Genomic DNA, 15,741 nt, shown 5'->3' with positions numbered 1-15,741 from the left:
GCAAAACCAGCTCATTTAAGGCTGCCGAAAAAGGAAGACTCAAAGAGCTCAGAGCAGGCACAGATATCATCAGTCCACGGGCTTTTCCCTCCATGTGGGTTTAATTGCTAAGGAATGGTGAAAGCACAGCTACTTTTTGTTCAACCAAAGCTGCTCGAGAATTTACTGACAGAGCTATTTTTCAGTGAAAAATTAGGGGTTTGAATAATTTATATTTTACTGCAAAAAGCATCTGTACAGATTTTTCATAGGAAACCCATAAACCACAGTCTCTTTGACTGAAAGAAGAAAAAGAAAAAAAAAGATATTCTTTTCCTTTTTAGCTAACAGTTTTCCAGTTACCAAAACTCAAGATGTTTTGGTTGGTCTGTAAGAAGTGAAAAATTTCCACTGAAGAAAACTATTCTTCTGATGTTTCTCTCTGACAGCAATGAACTCAACACAGTGCTGCAGCCCAGGTGTGGAGGATCTCTCTGGAAGATCAGTGCGCAGAGCTGTTAACGTTTGGGTTTCAAACAGGAGCAGAACTGGTCCCAAAATGAATAGCGGGCCAGCACAAAAAAGTTAGGAATGTTTTGTGGTGAATTTTTTTCCATATATGACTTCAGCTAAAGTCTTGGCTCTCAGCCATTCTAAACAAAAAATCCTTTCAAATTTAAAGTGAACTTTGAAAGTTACACGAGTAAGACAGACTGCACAAAAATAAAAGCACCGGATAGAGCTGCTAAATAATACCAAGTAAGAAGGAATGACTCTTTTTATAGATTTTTCACAACACTTATGATCTATGTTTCTCAGTCCATTATCTATATCCTTTTAGTAGAGGCTTGAAGGAACATATTTTTTAATCATTTATAACACTCCTATTAGTAAAATATTATGACAAAGCATAGCTCAAAATACCCTTCTCCAAAATAAGGAGTACTATCCCATCCAGAACAGTAAACCCCATCATGTACTGGCAAAGAAAAATAACTTTGAGTGTAACTTGTTTAGTTCTAAGAAAAGATCATTGGTTTGGTATGCAGACATGCTCTTTTACTTACTTCTTGTTTTTAAAATGTAACTTTAAAGCTAAGCACTTACATAACACAGGGAAAAGTTAAAGGCAGACTTATGTTGCCATGAAACTGAATTAGTAGAGTCTTACTCTTTACCTTAAATTGGCAAGTATTTCACTTTTTTACATACTCCAACATCTGCTAGAAGCTGTAGGACGTTCCTGGAAAATACCTAAACCCTTTTTATTATTTTTTTTCCCTTACTGGAAAAATACTACAGGAAGTACTGGTGCTAGCCTGTAAAATATAAATACCCACCGTCAAATTGATTTCTGCAGAGGCAGTGTATTGGAGAACTTCAGCCTGAGCTGATCACTGTAGCAGAATCTAGTACAGTCATTTTTTTTCTAGGTCATAACTGAATTTGGCATATCCACTTCCTTGGCCATTTGAAACAAAAGTATTTCACAGAGATGGAGCACATGTCCATCTTTTCTCCGCAGCCCGTCTGACATTAGCAAAGCCTGCAGACACACTGACTTGGCACCCTGAGATGGAAAGTACTCAAGGCAAGGAGTGGCTGAAAGGTGCCTATGAAACCAGATTAAAATAAAAGAGTCAGATGAAGACAATTTAATATTTCTGCCAAGAAAATTGCATGTAGCTCGTTTTCAAGAAAGTTTCTTAAAGAAACTTGAAATTAGTGGTGGAATTTTGAGCAGCCTGAAGTATGCTAAGTAACTATGTTTTTCCTCAATGAAACTTCTCTGATTGGTTAAAGCACAAAACTGAGCTCTCTAGTAACCCGAGGAATGTATTGCAAGCCTGAATGATGTAAGCGGCACTCCCTTTAGCATGAGAAATAACCAGCCATACCATTTTCCTATTGACAGAATGGTGGCCTGTGTATTTTTTTCAAAGCCTTCCAGTTCCGAAATGGACTTCCAACAGAAGACCAAATTGAGATCACAGTTTCAGTTCCTACCTCTAAGGTGTCCAAGAGCCATGGTCAGCATAAATATAACTGGTGCCCAAAGCTCCTCTATCAAGCACAGTGTAACTCTACACAACAAAGATACAGTCCCTTGTGCAAGAGAGCAAACTTCAGTAGCCTGCTTTAACTGTGGATCAAATTTCAACAAGTGCAAAATGCACTTCTTCTGTATTGTGTTCTTTAACAAGCTTACAGAACAATCAAAACATTACCAGAGGAAAAAGCATAACTTCATGCATACAGCTTTTCTTCAAGAGAAATGAGAAAGAACCAAATATAGCAGGTATTTGTTTTGTTATTAAATGCTCTACTGAAAATCCCTCCATTATTATATTGATGAAGTTGGTATGAGAAGACATCAGGAACCAAAATGATCTGATTTACTTGTTAATACTACGATGCTTCACTCTGCTGCATTTTTTTTTTACAGAAGGAAGTATCTAATGAAAGAATCGTCTAATTGTGGGAAATTAGCTGCATAACTGGGAAGGGCTAGGATTTGGTTTGTATCCTTACTTGCATCCAGAGTTTATAAGCTTTATCTCTGTGGAAGAATGCTAGATCAACAGCTAACATTTAGTAATTAATGAATTAACTAAGTCCAATAATTCTTACTGTGATAAGGGGCCTCACGCCTGGGATCTTCCACCAATCTCCTGTTTTCAAGGACTGTGACTGTATATCCATGCTTTGCCAGGATGCGCTGACAGAGCTGACGCTCGGTTTCATGGTGGGCAGGAGGTGCGTACAGAACTGCTCTTCTCGTATGGCTTCCAAAGTACTGGAGAATGGAGTCATCGATCTACAGCAAACACAATGCAAAGACAATGGTTGTAAGAGAGGACACTCCTCATCAGTATAATATATACTTGTTATTTTTCACAAATACTGTGACAACCCAGGAAATATTTCTGATATAATTAAGGATTCTCTTTGTATCAGGGACTTCTGACAACAAATTCCATTTTGTCTGCCTTTCAGTTTTTTCTATCTTCGTATTGGACTGAAATTGCAAGGGTTTGAAAGCTCAGGGTAGCAATGGAGGATCTTCAAACCGTGGTCTTCCCTTCATGGAAACACCTTTGGTGAAATCTGGGCTGCTGTGGTGAGCTGGTAACAGTACTTGCCAGCTGACTTTGACTGTGGCCTCAGGTTGTTCTGTGGGTCACCTACCAGAGAGAACTTGGTGGGTCCCATGTCAATTGTTCCATGTAATATGGGTCCTATGTAGATGGTAGAGTGCAGGGGTCTGAGTTCTGCTGTGCAGTGTGATTAAGAAAAGTAAGAAGAGTACTGAGCTAAAAGCATGCAGAGGCATCCTAAACAGTACTGTAGAATTGCTGTGCCTCTAGAAAATTAAATGTAACCTTGTCATACCTTATTGCCTTATTAGTCCAACATGATCCAGCCCATAGGAGGACTGGCAGAGAGACTTGTATATAGGAGCAAGTGGAAAGGTATATGATGTCTCCAATGAATCCTAAGGAACCCTTGTGTTGTCTACCATTCACTGTCTTCCCACATAATGCCTAGGGACAATGGGATCTAGAGAAAACCCTTCCTCTGTATAGTAGCCTGGGATGTGAGCTTCTTGCAAGAAAAAAAATGGAAAAGAGCCACCCCAAAGACACAGAGATAGTGTGAACTTGACATTAAGATCTGAAAAGAGCAAATTACTGGACCACTGTCATCAGGTCTTTGGGAAAGGGGGATATTTTATGTCTTACATAAGGCATAAAACTAGGATGCTCCATGTGGGAAACAGGTCACTAATATCTGCGATAGCCTGTCTGTTCTTTTGCAATAATACACCATTAATAGACAAGATTTTATTTTGGTGAAAAGTATTTGCCTTTAGGATTGAAATATTCCAGCATTTAAGGAATTAAATTCAGGACATGAAATTAGCTCTTGGCAAGTTCATGAACTTCAACATAGCAGTAAGTAGCAGCATGTCCTTTAAAAACTAAGTTATTCCATAACTTCTTATTTTAGTAAGCTTATCACTGGAGATAGGAAGTGCTACACAAACAAGGCACCACCATTTTGTGCACAGCAGACCACACTAAAAAGAGACTGATGCTTTGACATAAACAAATGTCATTCAAGATGTGTCCAGTTGTTTATAGGCCTATAGTCACTCTTCTCAGCAGTCTGTTCCCCAATTACAGGATGCAGTTTTATGTTACGCTTGGCTGAGGTGTAAGTTTCTCTGCGGCAGTGAGGAGCACAAACTAGTTCAGATCCCTGAGCCTCTAACGCCATGTCTGCTTCTGCCCCAGAGCAGACACCCCCTGGGGGAAAGGGTTAGCACCATCATGGAGGGGACCCTGAAAAATATCTCGATACAGCGCTGTCAGCGTCTTCCCCATATATTTGCTAAATGTGCAGCGCAAAGCTACTTTAGACACGGGGATATTCAAGTAGAGGTTGATCACGTGCTGGCCGGAAGAAGCACAAATAGCACAGGGTGAAGTCACGGGAACTGCGTTCGGTAACCTGTCAGACGTCCTCCCCGCCATCGCAGTGGTTTTAAAACACATTAATCAGGCGGCACGCACAGCATTACAGCATCTCAGATCGCCCTTCCCCACCACAGCACCCGCCATTCCTTCCCCTCTGCCTTTGCACCTCCCTCCTCTCCTCTTATCTCCTCTCTTTCCTGCCCTCCTGCAGCGTCAGCAGCGCTGGCAGCCCTTCCTCTCCATTTCCCTCCCTCTTCCTAAATCCAGCCCTTGCCCTGGCCCCCTCCTGTGCTCCCTCTCCCTCCTCCTCCGGGCAGTCCAGCCAGACACTTCCCACTTTCCATCTCACTTGCAGCGTGGAAGAAAATCAGGAGAGAGAGAGAGACAGAGAAATACCTCTGCCGTTATTTTGCGAGCAAATCCATTCTTCCATCCCACGTGTGCGGCACGGGCCAGCGTGGCGGGGTGAAGTGAGGACAGGTGTGTAGCGCAGAAGGGCTGCAGCCCAGGACACATCCCTGCCCAGCTTTAGCTGCCGATTGCGGCTCCTCCGGTGCCTGTCCCTCCCGCTGCAGCTGAGGGCGAGGGTCCCGCCTGCTGCAACAGGCCTTGGTGGCCCTGGTGGCCACTGGGGCCTGGAGGCCGGGCTGTGCCCCTCGCCAGGGCTGGCTTAGCACTGGGGGACAGGACCCAACGGGCCTCAGGGTGTCCCCAGGGCCCTGGGGACCCCCCCGGGGTCAGCCTGCGCCAGCCTGCCGGTGGCAGGATCTTCCACGGGAAGGGAGCTCTCCCTCACACCGCCATGGGAGGGCTGAGGCAGACAGTGTCTGCCGGTGGCAGGATCTTCCACGGGAAGGGAGCTCTCCCTCACACCGCCATGGGAGGGCTGAGGCAGACAGTGTCTTCCCCAGCTCCCTGGAGATTAGCAGAAATGTTTACAAGGCTCTGGTTTGGCAATGGCAAATATTCAGGAGTACATTGATAGTAGCATTAAAAAAAAAAAAAAAAAAAAGGAAGTTCAAGCAATTGCGGTAACCTAGGTCACTTCCACACAGCACAAAGGCAAACGGCCCTGAGCGGCTCCGCAGGGCCTGCACAGCAGCCGGCTCCCAGCGGCCGCCTTTCACAGGGGCTCAGAGGGCTTGCGGGGGCCCTCGCACACCACCAGCTGCTCCAGAGGGCTGGACACGCCGTCCAGAGACACATAAAAATCCTTCAAGCTGCCAGTGCCCAAAGCCCGCAGATGCAGGGACGGAGCCGGCCTGGCTGGGGACACGCTCGCCTGCGCCCCCAGCCTCCCCTCCTGCTGCCCGGGCGCTGGACACCAGGCATTTTTATCCTCCCAAAAAGCCATGATGGGATCTTTGGAACACCAAGTCAATTCAGGGGCCTAAATTTAACAGCTTGGCCTGATGTCTAATCTGGTACTATTAAATAATATGAAGTAGCTCGACACCTTTTACGGTGCTTGCTTGAGATCCGTGCGCAGTGTTGCCAAATTTATTTCCTCTGCCCTTTCCTTTCAGAGCTATTTGCAGTCCAGGTTACAAGATGCAACGTGTCCCCTCTGTTTTCTTGCCAAGGCAGTGCAATGTAGGGCGGGGGTCTTTCTTCTTTTGTTTTAAACTACCCGTTGGCTACACAGAATTAAAAAAAAATATTCTGGCCAACTGCATGCTTGTAACAAGTGATTCCATAATATTTTCCAAAGCTCTATATAAAATGCCTTACATCACTGGCCATGCTGATCTAGTTACTACTGGATGTATTTCAGAATTTCCAATATTATAGCAATAGCAGTCATGTTTATACACTTAAAGAGTGCTGGGTTTTATAAAATGTTTCTCAATCATAAAAATGCAGTCTGGGCAGAGAGCTGGTATAAAAGCAGCAGAGTATGATAGATGAAAATAAGCTGTTCACATATTTCGATGCTTTATGGTTCTGATTTTTTTGGCATTCCTATAACTTTAATGTGCAGTAGGCTTAGACTAAAAAAAATGGATCCATAACATTTTGAATATTTGAGAATAATTGTTAAATGGTCAAATGTTTTCACATCCCAACCATTTTTTAGCTCTTCCCCAGTTTGAAGTCTCAAGCTATTTGTTAGCAGGTCAGTTTATTGCAGATTCAATACACCTTATGTGAAAGGGATTGGTAAAGAACATCTCCGGCCTGTGTCTTACCTAGAGAATGGTGTGGCTGTCTCCACTGAAATTAATGAGGCTTTACAGCAAAGCTGAGATTTCCCATATGATTGAGGATGAGGCTTATGTCAGCTTTGATATGATATACCTGCTCTTGCAGCTTGCAAACCATTGCACTTAGCTGAGTCACTGACCTCATTTTAGTGCAATAGGCTGTTACGTAGATGATCCCCAGCCTTAATAACTGGTCTAAACAAACCACAGTGGGCTATAAAGGGAATAAAAATGCATAAAAATGAATTTTGTAATTTTTTCAGTTTATAGACTAACGTGAAAAACACAAAAGAAAATGAAGTGAGCTCCATAAAATTTATTATGGATTTTCAAAAAATTATCAAATCAAAGGTATAGTCATCTGAGGTCTTAACGAACGAGATAAACAGCCCAGTTTATACAATATGAAAGCTCAAGAATTACGTAACCGTCCTCGTCTGAAAATAGACATCTATTATCTGAGTTGCAATTCTTAGTTCTGTCTGCCTGCAAGTTCCACATAGCTGCGAAGTTCTCTGTTAAAGAGAAAATGTTTTGACATTTTCCTTGAAACCAGTTTATCCAGTTCTAGGTTATGAATGTATAAAGATATAACTGATTATATTAGTTGCCGAAGTTTTCCTCTATGTACCAAATCTCTGGGTTGTTCCAAAAATCCAAAATTCCGTCAGTAACTGAATCTTATAATATATAATTACTGTCATTGTTTTGGCCAAGAAGAAAATAGCAAAGATATTTCAAGTTGAGGAGAGAAAAACAGTTACTTGGCGTTTTTTCAGATTCCAAGAAGATTGCATAATTCCATAAATATTGATGCATTGTCTCTGCCTGGCAAGGAAGCAGATACACAGGTTGAACTGTTGCCATAGAATTTCATTGACCATCACTTCAACTGCAGAAACAAAATTCTTCTTCCTAACATAATGGCCCAACTCATGTCTGCCTCAGCTTCTCTCAGGAAAGAACTCAAAAACTGTGAATCATCTTTTCAGCTACCCAGTTCTGGTGGTGTTGGTCCCTGCGTTGATTTCAGGCAGTCACTCTTTCACACCAAGCTGGCCAAGGCTGTCGGAGCCTTGTCCGATAGCTTCAAGTAATTTGACTGCAGCTTGCTTTAACCCCACTGCTTTCTGCAGGTACTGGGCTGCTGCAGAAGAGATCTATGAGCCGCTATGCAAACCAAAAGGCCTTTGTCATGAAAGGGGTGTGCAACAGAAATACCATGAAAAACAACCAGCGTTATACAAACAACACTGGCACTACTGGCACTATTCGCAGGCAGTGAACTGCCTAAACTCCCATTTAGCCAGCAAAGGAAGCGTGGATCTACCTTCGCTGCTAAATGCCCGTTAGTACAACAACATTACAAAAAATCCGTGAGTGGGACTCCTAGAAATTACTGCACTAATAGTAAACAGCATTAATAAGAAGAGCAATAATAAAAGCTTAGCATGTGGTTCTAATGCCTTAAATCATTCATTTACAGGACTGTGCAGACCTTTATTAATTCCAAATGTGACTTTTAAATTCTTTTTCATGTTTGCATAGACGTTAGAAATAGTAAGTTGTTCATACTACAGTTATATTTGAAGTGCACATAGCTCCTGTATCAAGAAGTAACAGAGAAGTTAATTTCCTGTTTCACTTTCTGGAGGATATTTAAATGTGTTGGCTTTATGTTCTGTTAGATTTCCTAATCAGAAAGGACTGGGTTGTAGAATGAAATGGGTGGAATGTAATTCTGCTTCCAATTGTTTGCTGAATAAATACAGAACAAGCGAGACTAGATTATTGGCACTACTTTGATGGCTGGTTTCTGATGACTTCATAAATCCAAGAGCAAAACTGGAGTTATTTGCATAGTCATCACCGGCGCTCTGAGCTGGAAGTACAGAGCTATTTTATCAAAATGCCTTTGCTTTATGATTGCGTACATTTGACGGTACCAACTGCCTTGTCTTGAGAACAGATGATAAGCCAATCCTACCCATCTTATCAAAACAGCTATGTGTGAGGAAAGGGCTCCAATGAAGCGCGAGTGAAATTCTGCCTCCATTTCCCATTTGCTGCTGATGCATCCTTCTCAAAGTTCCCTTCCTGCAAGGTCTCCACCCTGCCCCTCTTTCCTGACCGCTGCCACAATAGCCTTGCCCTTTATCATCAAAATATCTCTAGCTATCTGCGCAGTAAAAATAGCTGTTTCCTCATTGCCTTTTGCATTTTACATTGAAAAGGGGGAAAAAAAAATGTCCCGCTTTCGTAGGGTGCAATGTGAATGTGGTATCATTCCAAGGAAACCAGTTGCTGATACCATACCATCTGTCAATTGCTTTCTTTGAAGAGAGGTTTCATACTAGCAAAGTTCTTTGTTCTTTTGTGGGGAGAAAAGAGTTCTTATCCCCCTACTGTATTCTATAAAATAAATATCCTTTTTAAGATTAAATTTACTTTAAAAATGTATCAAACCTTATTAGGCATAATGTAATCTTTTCTATCCAGAGCTCTCACCGCACTCCATTTCTGCATAATAGCAAAAATCACCCCTTCTCATTCCATCATCCAGCTTCGTTTCTCCTTTTTTTTCACACATTTACATTTCAAAAGTTCCCACTAGCTTTGTCTTCTTTTCTTTCCATTTCCATTCCCATCTCCCTTTCTCTTCCCCTGCACAAATCCAGCCCCCTCTGTGCACAGTCTCTTTTCTGTGCCTTCTGAGGATACTGTTGCTTTGCAGCCATAGTTCCCTACTCTGCCTCCCACATCTGCCCCAGCCAGTGACTCCTTTCCCCATGCCTTCTTCCATGATGCTCCCCTCCTGCTCCTGTCCTTCCCTGCTTATTCTGACCGAAGCTAGTATATTCCATCCGAAAAATCAACAGAAAAACAACAGATACATGCCTTTAGAGGGTGAAGTTCATCAGATTTGTTTTAAATGACTACATCAAGTCATGATTAATTTTGCATCAGAGGCAGTTATTTCCATTGACTATGAAGTCCAGCTTTCTGACTCTGATGAGCGGAACACTCAAGTAAAGACAGGATAACTCCACTCTGGATATCCAGAGTTGTAAAGTTCTAGTAACAGTTTCTCAGCTTTTTAGGAATTTCACTTCTGATTTTCAAATATAGGTACCTGGGCCTGTAATCTATGCAAGAGGTTCAACTGCATCTCCCTCTAGATCTTGGTTAGAACTAAAACATGATGTTTCTTTTCCCCCCCCCTTTTTTTTTTCTTTTCCTTCTTTTTTTTTTTTCTCTATAATATCTGTGAGATATGGCCACATCAAGCTGTCATTATCTTGCTTCTTCCATGCTGTCCTCGGCCAGTAAATGATATCCTATCCTATGTGTTCAGAATAAAGCTATAAAAATCCTTTCCTCATTCTTCCTGTTTGCTCACCTCATTGTAGCTCCTCTTGGAGATGTATCTTTTACACCAAACATAAGTGGCAAGTTGAGGGCCTTGAAAGTGAAAACAGCTTTTTTCACTATTTCTATTATATTTCATTTATTAAGATACCAGCCTCACCTATTCATGAAATTCTCATAAAATCAGCTGCTAGTCTTGCTTGTTTGCACGTTGTTTTTGTCATGTGGTCTTAAATGGCCAGGGGATGTACCATAGAATCATAGAATGGTTTGGGTTAGAAGGGACCTAAGATCATCTAGTTCCAACCCCCCTGTCATGGGCAGGGACACCTCCCACTAGACCAGGCTGCTCAAAGCCCCGTCCAGCCTGGCCTGGAACACTTCCAGGGATGGGGCATCCACAAATTCTCCGGGCATCCTGTTCCGGTGCCTGGAAGCAAGGCTTTTGTGAGTATGCATGAAATAATCTCCTTCAAGACCCATCGTCAAATTTGAAATCTCATTTTTTATACCTTAGCCATGGTTAGAGAGTTAGTATGCTGAAACAGTGCCTAGCACGTAAGCAGTACTGACTCACTGCTTCCTCACAAGAGCAAAGGTACTGTTTCTACCTGGGCAAAACCTGCTGCTATGCAGAGACACCTAAGCTGGCTCTGGCTGAATTAATTCAGAGAGTGGAAACACATCCATGACCAGCTAATTAGCTCTTCTCAGAAGTGGCTGAGAAGCAGAGCTGAATCACTTAAAATGAGCACAATGGTTTTACATCTGTCTGGTACCAAAAGTATTTCTGGCACAATACCATGCCAGGCAAACCTACACGGGGCTTGTATGGGCTTTTTTGGTTAATACCGATTTCAGTTTAGATGCTACAACACCAAGTCTCCTCCTTACTAGATGTATTCACAAATATTTCCTCATGCAGGAGGAAAATGTGTCTGGCTGAACCTGCAGACAGCCTGCTGTTGGATGTGGTATCTCCCTCTCATGCCTTTAGTGCTGGAGATTCAGAAATAAGCCTTCTATTTTTCAGGCTACAGATATTAACATTTAGTTTTATACTAGAAAATGTTGACCTCTGTTCATGTGAAAATAAGGCTACGGCACCAGCTCTCCAGCAGCTTTTAAAACTCCTGTGATGTGTGATACCTGCAAGAGAAGTACTATTAATTCTGTCAGGTTTTCCAGGCTATGGACAAAATCTGCATTTTTGCAATTTAAAAAAAAGACAGTCACTATGTGCCTGACAGTAATGGCTCCATCCCAGGGCATCTTGGATGTAGTTAAAGTCACATTTACAGACCAAATTGGCAATTTCCAGCCCCATGCTTTTTCCGCATATGTCGGGAACTTTCCCTCGCAAAATGAGAGGAATTTTGAGATCAGAGATGCAGTGGCAAAGCTGCACTTTTTCTTCAGATCTCCCCCTCCTCTTCCCGTAAATGCTTATAAAAGGTGACAGCTATTTTTTTTTTTACCCTCTTTTTTTTTTTTTTTTGGAGGCACTTGTGTAAAGCAAACTCTGAATGGAGAAATTATCAGTCCTTGCAAGGGGATTTTGCTCATGCAATACCAATCACAACCAAGTTCTCACAGCAGGCTCAACACAATACTGATTGTTTCTCTGAAAGAAGCAAGAATTAAATCTGCCCCTACCCAGTCAGAAGAGATTCTGCAGTGTGACAGACGCTATGGCTTAAAACACAGAAACACTGGGTATTGTCTAAAAAATATTATCTTCAGCAGGGTCTTCTTTTCCTTAAAACTTATTTGTGAACTTTACTTTCATAAAACGTGTCGCAGTGTTTGCTTTAAGTCACTGTTTAACTGCACAATAGATTATTTTTAATAAATCTGCTTGATGGACTATTTACAGAATAAGAATACATGTGTGACTAGTCAATTAATTAAAAATATATTTTAAAGTGTTTTTCCAGATTCATACACGAACATCTAAGCCAGAGCTTTGATGAAAACTTGTTTCCAAGCTAGCTACTGTGGGTGGGCACGTGACTGTAAAATAAAAGAGTGTAAAGTTTCAGCCATGACATCTGTCTTAGATGTTACTGGATACCCAATAAAATCAAGAAAGATAACAGTTCTGTTATCTGAATAAGCAGTGGGCGAGCACACACAGTTCAAGAACACCCTCTCAAAGCAAACTGGTAGAGATTTTTGGAGATGTTTGTCTTTTCTGTTCCCTGAGATTATTATTACTATTCAGCCCACACAACCAGCAGAGCATTCTCTGGAAACCGAGAGCAACTTAAGAGTAACATCCCAACATGTGCAAGACATTTTGTTCCTTATGCTCTAGAGGAAACTTTCAAGACAAATAGGGAGCCAGCTATGGGTGGTCTTCAGAACTTGCAGAGGAATGTGTTAAGAGTAGCACAGCCATGGAAAACATACCTATAAGGGTTAACATAAGCATTTACATCTGTACTATAGGTTCAGCATGTGCGTGTGATAGTCACATCCAGCCATGCAGGCTGGAGGGCCATAAGTACAGCATGTTGTGAAAACATAAGCTTTCTTCTCATTTCGAACAGCCAGCGCACCAAGTTCAGTGTCAATCTGCATTTTTCTCAAACAAATTGTGAAAGAGGAAATTACAGATATTTCCAGCCAAACAATATGCTAGCAAAACGTTGCCGTTATTCCACCAATTCTTACAGACTTTAGGTAGCCCAAGGTAAGATATTAAATGTTCTTTGCCGTTACAATAGCAATGAGGAAAAGGGAATGGACTGCAAGTGTCAAAAGTTGTAATGCAACGTGAACCATACTCGTCAGCTGTGCTTATTTCCCTTTAAATTGTAATTCTTCATGTCACATTGCTGAACAAATCTAAATCTGGGTACCTAGCGTACTAAAGCATCATTAAATATAAAATTATGACAAATGCAGCATGGACTAGATTTCTGCAACTCGTAAGAAAAATCTCTCTGACCTTCACATGAACAAGAATCCATTTTTTAAGCCTTAAGGTTAAAGAGTTCATGCCAAAGTTATTTCACATGTCTGTTTTCGATTGTTGCAGAAGATGCTCTTTACAACTGCTCTCCTAAAATCAATATTGCTGACCTTTCAGAGTGTGAACCCTATCTAATCAAAGAAGCAGTCTTCTAAATTTTTTTTTTAAAAATTTGAGCTGCTTTATGTGGATGCTATCCATAATCTGTGAAATCACAGATTAATATTTATAGTCCCAATACAGTTGAATATAAAATACCAGCGTAATGATAATTTCATGGTGAGATATCTGCAGCACTATTAGCAGCCCTCTATAGGATTGAAGAAAACCTGAAACATTTGCGCTAGTGCTGATCACAGATTCCAGAGTAAAAATAACTGCCTCAGTCTGGACCATTTAACAAACCACATTTTCCAACTAAAATAACAGTGTCTGCATTTGTTAGGTTTTAACACCCATTCTAGGAACCCTATACAAAATAAACATGAGGTCAGGTAACCTAAGGACAAAGTAAATTTTGTGGGACAAAGATTCTAAAGTAAATAGTGTGATTTGAAAATGTGAAAAGAGCTTTTTTGTATTTCTCAAATGCACTTCTTGTCAGCTTTTCAGCAGAATCCCAGTAAAGTTCAAAACTGACGAGCAGATAACTTTTAAAACAGGGCAGCTGCAGTCCCGGTGCTAATTAATAGCCTCAGTCACTTTCATGAAACCCCACTGGCTCCTGATTTACGTGCCCATACTGTAAAGCCTCTGACCCGATTCCTAAAACCAAAATAAAATATGGTCTGTGCAGCAAACTGAAATCTCCCTGGAGTCACAGAGCAATGCCATGTTTCAGCCGAAGATTTCAGGATTCCCGTATCAGTAACGCCACGCCAAGGAGCTGGTAACGGAGATGTGCTTGCGCATATGCTGCTGTCATTAGATCACCCATTTGTTTGTATACAGATCTCAGACTTCCAAGCTTAGGGCTAATTTTAGCTGGACTCAGATGATCCTGCCAGACTCGCTATCCCTCTCTTTGCTAATTATTGCTCAGCACTCTGCTCCAGCTGACTTACCTTTTTCACTGCCTGTGAATTACCGCCAGGGAGGAAGCAGCGAGTGGTGCTTGGGGAGACCTCCTTGTATCTTCCTTGCTGTGTTTTAGTCAGTTTGCTGGGTGCAATCCCATTAACGACTGCCGAAAGGATGCTGCTGGTCATGAGTGGGGTCAGGGTCTGGCAGAACAGGCAGATGGCTACCACCAAGGCCAGAAGGAAGGGACGAGGGCGACAAAGCCTGCGGCACCTGGGGACTTGCCCACAAACCATGGCCTCTTTGCCGTCCTCACTTCACCCTTTGCCACATTGCAGATGCAGTCCAAGTAGCCACGTCGTGCCAGGGTAAAAAAAAGTCAAAAGCACTCCTTACCCAAAACTAATGAGGGTTTTCCCCATTTCTGCTGCTGAGCGCTTTCCTGGTGCCTGGCAAGAAGTCAGGGTTTCCAGGGGAGCAGAGGTTCGGGAAGTGCCCTCCCATGGGGGTACGGGAAAAACCTGTGAAAAAACAAGAAGTGAGCAGCAGCAAACAGCAGCGTGCCATGGGGCGTTCTGCAAGGAGACGTAGAGAGCTCGTCCACACCACGCTCTCAGGAGAGCAGACCTGCCGGCAGACAGGTGAGGAGCAGAAATCTTCACCCCCTTTGCAGAAGGAACTACTCAGCCAGACAACAGTATCCAAGAAAGCAAGAGGTTAAAGCTTAACACGTCCTGTCCACAGCTGAAAAGAGTATGAGAGTGTACCAACTTCGTGAACAACCGTTTGCTGTTTTTTTCTCTCTTGCATTCTCAATTCCCACTTTGTTTTTACAGTTTCCTTCATTCCAGTCCTTTTAAATTGCCTCCTTCCTGTCAGCATGCACAGCTTTCTCTCTAAAAGTGATCATTTATCTGAAAACTGACAGCCTATGAAGATTTTCGCTTGCATTTGTTTTGTCCAGATTGCGAGTTCAAAGTTAGGTTTACTTACTCGGTTCTTATCCTGTTAGAAGTTTTCCGTTCTCCTCTAATGGGCTGCTGATTAAAACCACTTGGAACAACCCTGGCTCATGATCCCAGCTCGTCTCACACACTCAGAAGGCAGGCACACGCACATACACACGCCATCTGAAGCCAGTTGGACCACAGATTTCATATAAATAAAGGCTGGACGGCTCAGAGGGTGGGGCTAAAGTAGCTCCGCTCAGAGCAGGCACGGGGTTTGGAGACTCAGCCTGGGATCTGGATGAGGAACAAGAGGTGTCCTTGCTCACACTGCATGCCTCGAAGCCACCATCACTGCAATTTTTAGAAAGCTGCTGTTGCAGCAATCAGTTTTAATTGAAACAATATTAATATCTTGCAAGCAGGAGAAATCTGAGCAGCACCTGCAGTATTTTAGTCCAGATTAACAAAAATGTTGTAAAAGGAAGCAGATTTACTTGGACATTAGCGTCACTGACAAAGCAGTTGTCAGTAATTTTCCATAGAAGATATAATATCTCATAGCAGTGTATAAATAAAACTTCTTACTGATGTCAAAGAGGGAAAGAAAGGAGGGCGGACAAAAATACTCCAGTGAAAGCACTTAGTATCTAAGCCACAGAAGGTCTTAGTTACTACTTCCCCCTGCTGACACAGGACAGGGACGAGACAGATGGGAACAGTTGAGGAACTCTGTTATCTTTATAGACCTAAACTGCTCATAT

The 15,741-nt window shown here is 42.2% G+C and overlaps 1 protein-coding gene across 3 annotated transcripts in view; it reads right to left on the bottom strand.

The window, feature by feature from the left end:
- The window catches only part of CPED1 (cadherin like and PC-esterase domain containing 1), a 152,294-nt gene extending 137,134 nt beyond the window's left edge, over positions 1-15,160 (bottom strand). For all 3 annotated transcript variants that reach the window (XM_054199693.1, XM_054199701.1, XM_054199712.1), the window contains exons 1-3: positions 15,024-15,160; positions 14,075-14,551; positions 2,611-2,797 (exon numbers count right to left, since the gene is read on the bottom strand). In XM_054199693.1, coding sequence (XP_054055668.1) covers positions 2,611-2,797; positions 14,075-14,326 — 439 coding nt within the window. In that variant the 5' untranslated portion in view covers positions 14,327-14,551; positions 15,024-15,160. The remainder of the gene's footprint in view (positions 1-2,610; positions 2,798-14,074; positions 14,552-15,023) is intronic.
- Between the last annotated feature and the right edge of the window lie 581 nt (positions 15,161-15,741).

The sequence above is a fragment of the Rissa tridactyla genome, chromosome 1, assembly GCF_028500815.1.
Source record: "Rissa tridactyla isolate bRisTri1 chromosome 1, bRisTri1.patW.cur.20221130, whole genome shotgun sequence".
Taxonomy (NCBI): Eukaryota; Metazoa; Chordata; class Aves; order Charadriiformes; family Laridae; genus Rissa; species Rissa tridactyla.
The sequence above is the reverse complement of the archived record's forward strand: the minus strand, read 5'-3'. Positions and strand labels throughout refer to the sequence as shown.